Genomic DNA, 7,810 nt, shown 5'->3' with positions numbered 1-7,810 from the left:
CATTGAATATTTAACACATTGCTGCCTCTCAGTGTCTATGGTAGTTGCGGCCCTGTTTGATTTTGTATACTTTTCACCAATTTTTTTAATCAGAGTTTGCTCACAAGAAATCAATACAAGAAAAAAAAAACATAAAGGCAATATATTTTTTTATAGAAAAGCACAAGATAAACACAACAGATTTGACAGATTTGCCTATTTCACAAAACACAAGAAGGAAACTTTTAAATGCAAAATCTTTCTGAAACATTTCACACTTACATTTTAATAAATACAGTGACACAGTAAAAATGAAAAGCTTGCCATGTACATCTCAACAACATGTGTGGTTCATGACACTACACAATGCAGTGATGTGAATGTTTGCAACGAATACGGTAGCCGTCACATTTCCTGTTTGTAACCGAAAACGTCTAAAGACGATAAAAATAGCACTTGTGCACTTCTTGCTGAACATGCTCTCGTACAGGTGAAAGGTTCGATCAGAGAAGCCTTTATTGGATTTTGACCTAATAAAATCATGGGGACAGGTAAGAGGAAAAATACTGTACTTTATCAACTGTGTATGTGAATGTTTTTTGTTGACGCTATTGAGAAAGCATTGTGTTTCAGTGAAAGCTGATTTGTTGCCTCAGTAAGTAATTCATCATTATGCTAATGGTTTCTTTCAAAATTGTATTTTTTAAAAAATTTTTTCTTTACAGTTCTCAGTGATTTTTTTTTTCTTAGGGCTTAAAAAAAGTGATGGATTGAAATCAAATCCTGATGTGTAGTACTGAAGCTTCTTTGAATGATACAGTAAATGATACAGTAAATAATCTACACAAAACAATTAGAGAAGTTTATTAATGATATAAATGATAATTATATTAGTAGAGGTTCTTTCAGTTTGATGTCTAAACTCAAACAACTTTTCTTGATGAATGACTTCTGCTTATACACTACTTGAGATTCGGTCTGACAACCATTTTTATATAAATAAATAAAATGTTACATTGAAATATTAAAAGGTTTATTAAAAGGTTTTTTTAATTTTTTTTTTTTTTTTTAAAAAGGCATTCTAAAATGACGATTGCATCAATTGGCTGTTGTTGTTGTTTCAGTTTAGTCAGGCAGTATAACGGCTGGTACGGAAATGCGGAAATTATGTTGAAATATTCTAAATATTAGATAAAAAAAATCTATAAATATTAGATAAGTTGTAATGGGAAGCTAATGCAATATTCATACAATCGTGACCTGTTAATTCTCTCTTTAGAAACATCTCCGTGTGCAAATCAATATGCTGCTATTGGTCTGACATCGACTGCACTGCTGATATCTTTGTGCTTAAATGTTGCCTTCTGTTTATTAAGAAGAAAGGGAAAAAAATATGCAGGTATGCTTCATGCATTTGACTTTTATAGAATATACAAAAAGATTATGACAAATCTACAACTTGAGGTCAAAGTTATAGACTTTTTTTTTTTCTTTAATCAGTTAATGAAAACATGTTTGAATATGGAGATGAGCCATTACATCAAGATTCACTTCGGTCTTACAGGTAATTATCAGCAAAAAGGTGAAACAATTGAATAATCATTTTCCACAGCAACAGACCTTTGAATCATTGAAATACCTTTGGTTATGTGTTGGTCAGGTTTGAGGATGATGAGATGGAAAGACAGGAAAATCCGATTTATGGAAATATATGTTTAGAGGGAGGAGGTAGGTCTAGCTCACAAATACAGTAATCCAGTGCATGTCTACCTAAAGCAAATAATTATGCTGTTATGATGACATAAATATTTGTTTAATACCTGTTAATTCTGTACAGGAGCTTTTGAAATTATTCAGGAGGTGTGCTATGAACAAATGTCACAAGCAAACACAGCAAAGCAGGGATTAAAGGTATGGTTTCAACAAATTTCATGGAAACTGCTGAGATCTGGAGCCAGTTAATGCACATAATATATGTAAAATCATTTTTACATTAATATTAACACTACTTCTATACATAAGTAAACTATAAATATACTATAAAACAATGAGTTTATCCGCTAACCGTAAAAATATGGATCTTTTAATTCCATGCTTAATCAATGTTTTTAAGAAAAACATGCAATATCCATCCTAACCGATATTCCTGCCCTCATTTTTTTTTATTTATTTACTCATCCATTTATTTGTTTGTTTATTGGTTTGTTCGCTGGCTAGTGTTGGTAATTTGATGGCCAACCATTAACAAATTGCATATTAAACTCAAAACAGAATTTAAACATTTAATATGTGGATTTTGGTATGCATGCAACACCCCACATGCTTTTACTTTAATAAAGTAAAAGCTGTGGGGTGTTGCATGCATGCATTGTAGTATTTGCAAAGCACTCGAAATTAGAATCATATATATCATATATCAATCTGTACTGTGTGACGTTTTTCATAATCACTTAAATGGCTGAATGGTTTTAATTTAAGATGTTCACAAAGAAGGGCTGCGTGAGAATACCCAATCGATAACTATTTTAGGCACACACGCCTACGCATTTTTCAGAAAATAGGCACATGTGTAGAAGCAGGTCATTTAATGAATGCAGCTGTGGTCAGGTGTCTCAGACCACTCTACAGCAGTATGTACAGTATGCCAATGTTGTGCCACATGAATAGCTCGCTAGCTGAACATTCAAGTGCATTGATAGTACTTCTGGAAGATATTGCGCCTTTTTTGTTCAGTTGAAGTCACCATCATATCAAAATTGAGATTTATTTTTTTTATTGAATATTGCAGTGTTTATTTTACATGATTTATCCATGCACATCATTATTATTTTTTAATTCCCATCCCCTCGTCATGGACCCTTTTCAAAGACTATGATGAAGCATTTCCAAAATTATTATTATTGTTTTAATAGTTTGTTTGTTTTGCATTTTTTTTACTTTAATATACATTTAATATACATAACACCATATATTTTGTGTTTTCTTAAGTTGGCATACATAAACTAGATAACATTGCTGCATCCGTGTTTCCAATATAAAGGATGAGGGAGTGACAGCAAATTTGACACCTTTCTCTATTTTGACCAAGAAATGCCATCATGGATTTTTGTATTTGGGGCAAATGAGAACACAGCAATTATTTTTATGGTAGGCAGTTTTGGTTTAGTGAAATTTATGACCCTGGAAATGTGAAAGGGGCCAATCTTTAATCAAAATCACCCATGATGTTTTCACCGACATGAAGGGAGGACATTAAAAACATGTCATCACATTATAATCCAACCTATTTCCAATGGAAAAAATTTGATTAATTTCAGACGTAAAAATTTGGTATCGAGTTTTATGCTGTTTTCTCATCCGGCTCATTTGGAGCATTTTTTTTTCAGAAACTGGCCAATTTTCTTTCCCAGTTCGGTTTGTTTAGGCATATATGAACAAATCGATCGGTCCAAGGTCTCCTGAATCTGGTACTCTCAGCCCAATTGAAAACAAACTGGTTTGGTTTTGGTGAAAAAAGAAATCTAATACAACAAACCAAGCTGTAAAATAATTAATTTATAAGAATTAAGCAAAATCTGATTTCCTGGGTGAGCAGATTAGTTATCAGTTGAAACCCAAAGAGTACCTATTCATCTGAAAATGCTGTCTTATTGTTCTTCTTCTTTCTATTGATTCCTGCTCTTAGTGAGAAATTGTATATATTTGGGAATAAAAGCAACAGCTACAGATATAGCCTTGATGGATGATGCTATAATGAATAAATATTTGCACATTGGCACCGACTCGCACATTTTTTAAATGTTGCCATATGAAAGTGAACTGAACCAAAAAGAAATTGCAACATTTTCATAATTTAGGTCCCTGTTGCGGAACACAGCAAATAATCTACATGCCTAAAAATGCCTTTCGTCTATTTCAACACGAAAATCAGAGGCGTAAGATCATAACGCAGATTTGCAGCCTGAGATTTTAAGAAAGCTATACCAGTATTGCACAACTTATTGCGAAATTCTTTTGATGACCTTTGTTGTGTTGCAATTTAACCTGAAAGCTGAACTGAGCCAAGGTACATTAAGTTAATGTAACACCATGGTTTTTTGGTTAAGTGTTTTTAGTTTGTTTGTTTTTTGCATTGGGCATGTTACATCATGAAAATACAGTTTAGGTTTGTCATTTTCTCCCAGGTCCAGCCAGGGGACGTGTCCTATGCCTCTCTGGATCTAACTGCAAATAAAAAGCGTAGGAAGAAGAGAAAATACCACAGACAGGCTCAAACTCACCAGGCCCAGACACACCCTCAACCTGCATCCCAGCAAAACTGCATGGACCAGGATGATGAGGCTGATGTCACCCTCCCATCCCGGAGCAGTAGCCTCATGCTTTCACGTCACAGCATCTACCTCAACAGTCATCAAGTAGCCCTGGAGGCAGAAGAGAGGGAGAGGGAAAGGGAGAGGGAGAGAGAAAGAGAGATGGAAATGGAAATGGAAAGAGAAAGAGGTGATAATGGAGAGAGAGAGTTTGAAATGCACAGAAACGTGCATGAAGGCTTCGATCACTCTCTCGGTAGATCAAGACAAAGTCTAAAACAGGACAGTTAACAGTTAGAGAGTAAAAAAAAGAAAAAGAAAAACTTTGGCGTCTTAAAAGAAAAAACACAGGATACTGTGGGGTGGTGCTGCCAACGGCTGTGATATTTCAAGCTCATCTCTAACCCAAATCATAATATCTGTGTTCAAAAGCATGCAGAGGAGACCAGCTATCTGATGTTGTGTCCAGGCGAGACACATCTAAAGGAATTTACCACTTTAAATGTGCTTTCTTGTTTCTTGCATTTGAAGGTTAGTCTGTTTGTAGTCATACTTATAAGAAGAATATATTAACAAATATTTATCTGCTTATTTTATGCTATTTTTTTATATTTTCAGGATAACAGGCTATAAATGTATAAATAAGGTTAACTGTTGATTGACTCAAGTCATTTGATGTAGGTATGCACAGAATAATAAGGATAGTTTAATAGCTATTATTCAGAGTTGTAACATTTCTGTGATTTGTCTTGGTATTAAATGGCTTGGTGAGTCTATTTTTTTGTATGTGTAATTCTTTATTTGAAATCTCTGATAAATGAAAATGCAAAAATAATAATAATAATAATAACCACAAAATGTACCAAATATGTAGGCCTACCATAAAAAAACCTCTCACTTAGCTTTGCTAGAAACGGTCAAATAGTGAGGGAGAATGCAAACGCTTATATTACACTCTTTTAACACTTTTTTTTTTTAAACTAATAATAAAATAAAAATAAATATATAAAGTAAAACGTCTTAATTGAAGTACAGAGACGACAGACATGAAAACCGGAACACTACAACAGCAAGGAGAGGACTTTTTGCAAATTTCCGCCGCAACTAATCGTGACGTTTGCTCCTGTAGTCACGTGGTTTTAAACATGGCTGCGCACCGCTGAAAGTCATGCGATAGCTCTTGGATATCATTTCTTATCTTCATCTTTCATAGTTGTTATTTATTTCCAGGTATATAAACGTTTGTCTTGATATATACTGCCAACAATATTGTCATGGACCCCGCCGGACAGCTACGAAATGTACGTATTACAGCTAGCGCGTGCAATCATTTTCATGCATATATGAATATGACTATTAAAAAAAAATCATGATTTTATTGTAACAGTTACTGTTTTTGTGATTTAGTTGCGGGACTTCCTCCTCGTTTACAATCGCATGACGGAAATCTGCTTCCAGCGATGCACAAGCAATTTCAATTACAGAAATCTGACGATGGATGAGGTGAGGCAAATATGGTTAACTATTATTTACATTTATAAAAACGTTTAAAAATGCATTAATTGATGTGTCCCTGTGATGTAATGTACAGATTTTAGTTATGTTTGTGTGGGTGGATGGGTTTTGTTGTGTGTGTGTGTAGGGAACATAAAAAATAGGAGCAAGGTTTGGGGAAAAAAATATAAGCTCAATAACCAAAAATGCAGATATTTTTCACATACCAGAGCATAATAATTTTAAATAATTTAATTAAGGCCTTTAAAAACTTTTAAATCAGAGCAGAAAGTCTTGAATTCATGAAGTCAGTTAATGAAGCATTAAATATTGCATGCATTGAAAAAAAGTGTTTTCGTTGTTTTACCAGGAGCGATGTGCTGACAGTTGTGCTGGCAAATTAATAAGGACCAATCATCGTTTGATGGGCACATATGTGCAGCTGATGCCTGCGATGGTGCAAAAGCGAATGCAGGAGATGGAGAGCAAAGCTGCAGAAATGGCAAAAGCTGAAGCTGAAGCTGCAGCACAAGGAGGTGCTTTATCATTAGAAAATCCATCTACTGCCATCACAGCAACAACGCCAATGCTTGAGAGCCCAAAGATACCTTCAGTGTCTAATAATCCATCAGATATAAAGACAAATGTCTTAGCTTTTGGACAAACACAATCATTGACAGATGTGCCCACAGTACAAAACGATTCACAAACCTTTATAAATGAGTCTTTAGAAGGACTAGTAGCACCATCACCAGAGATCTCAACATCTTCTAGTGTACCTAAAAAAGATGGAGGTCCTGTCTTGAGTGCAGTAGAAAAATACAATCTGAATACCAGCAGTGTAGCAACCACATCAATCCCTGAAACATGGTCTGAAGGGGGAGCAGGAACGAGCCCCCAAAATCCATCTTGATCTGTGTCTTTTAATAAACGTGCATCATGGAAAGATCATTTTTTTCAATTTGACTTCTTTATTCATGATTAAATCTGTATGTGGTATTTTTGCAGTGTTGAAAATATTTATTTGAACAAAGACATGAAGGGTCTAATGATATTTATGACGATATACAAAAAAAGTGCAAGCTCAATAAAGGGAATTTGCCATCCTTTTCCAATGAGGTACCGTCATTAATGACAGACTACCTAATTCAAAGTGTAAATCTATTGTCATAAGGTGGCAGAAGCATCCTTCTAGTGCAATAGTAGTGACCAGTGTTGAGGAAGTTCTAAAAAAGTAACTATTTACTTCTCACGAATAGTAACTGAGTTACATCATTATAAAAGTAACCAATTACCAGGAAAATTTGTAATTATTGGGCTACTTCAAAAAAAATGTCACATGTGTCTCATAACTTTGATACATCCGATATTAAATGTTAAACATTGAACACTAATAAAAAAATTTTTAAATATTTGGTGAACTGGTTCAAAAAGATCCGGTTAAATCAAATGATTCTTTCGCTAACCGGATATCACGAAATGCTTTGTTTTGAACTCTCTCACAACAGATAGGGAAGAGAAGACATTGCTATTTTTGGACCAAAATGTATTTTCGATGCTTCAAAAAATTCTAACTGACCCTCTGATGTCACATGGACTACCTTGATGATGTTTTTCTTACCTTTCTGGAAAAGGACAGTGTACCTTTCAAACAGTTTCAATGGAGGGACTGAGAGCTCTCGGACTAAATCTAAAATATCTTAAACTGTGTTCCGAAGATAAACAGGTCTTACGGGTTTGGAACGACATGAGGGTGATTCGTATGGAAGCATATGGGTAGCATTATTCAATTTGGGATGTAATATGCAAAATGACAATGTAATATGTAAAATGGCAATGCATTTCTGTATTTACATTTACATTTTCCAATACATTTGTGCAACGTTTGGTGCAAAATGAAAATTAAATTACATAATTTTCATTTGCCATTTCCTACACCAGTTTTAATATGTAAAATGAATATAAATTTTAATGCTTTATAAGTTGCAAAATTAAAATGAAAATGTATTACAGAAATTATTAGATAT

The 7,810-nt window shown here is 34.1% G+C and overlaps 2 protein-coding genes across 2 annotated transcripts; both read left to right on the top strand.

Annotated features, from left to right (window-relative positions):
- Positions 1-353: 353 nt before the first annotated feature.
- On the top strand, positions 354-5,065 carry LOC127966423 (uncharacterized). The gene is made up of 6 exons (XM_052567373.1): positions 354-530; positions 1,259-1,378; positions 1,480-1,543; positions 1,640-1,707; positions 1,817-1,890; positions 4,164-5,065. Exons 1-6 carry the CDS (start codon positions 521-523, stop codon positions 4,578-4,580), a joined length of 753 nt encoding a protein of 250 aa, XP_052423333.1. The 5' UTR covers positions 354-520; the 3' UTR covers positions 4,581-5,065.
- Positions 5,066-5,361: 296 nt separating this feature from the next.
- Positions 5,362-6,734, top strand: LOC127966424 (mitochondrial import inner membrane translocase subunit Tim10 B-like). The gene is made up of 3 exons (XM_052567374.1): positions 5,362-5,590; positions 5,697-5,792; positions 6,154-6,734. The coding sequence occupies exons 1-3, from the start codon at positions 5,564-5,566 to the stop codon at positions 6,694-6,696; spliced, it is 666 nt and encodes a 221-aa protein (XP_052423334.1). The 5' UTR covers positions 5,362-5,563; the 3' UTR covers positions 6,697-6,734.
- The last annotated feature ends 1,076 nt before the right edge of the window (positions 6,735-7,810 follow it).

Source organism: Carassius gibelio, chromosome B10 (genome assembly GCF_023724105.1).
Source record: "Carassius gibelio isolate Cgi1373 ecotype wild population from Czech Republic chromosome B10, carGib1.2-hapl.c, whole genome shotgun sequence".
In the NCBI taxonomy this organism is placed as follows: domain Eukaryota; kingdom Metazoa; phylum Chordata; class Actinopteri; order Cypriniformes; family Cyprinidae; genus Carassius; species Carassius gibelio.
The sequence above is the reverse complement of the archived record's forward strand: the minus strand, read 5'-3'. Positions and strand labels throughout refer to the sequence as shown.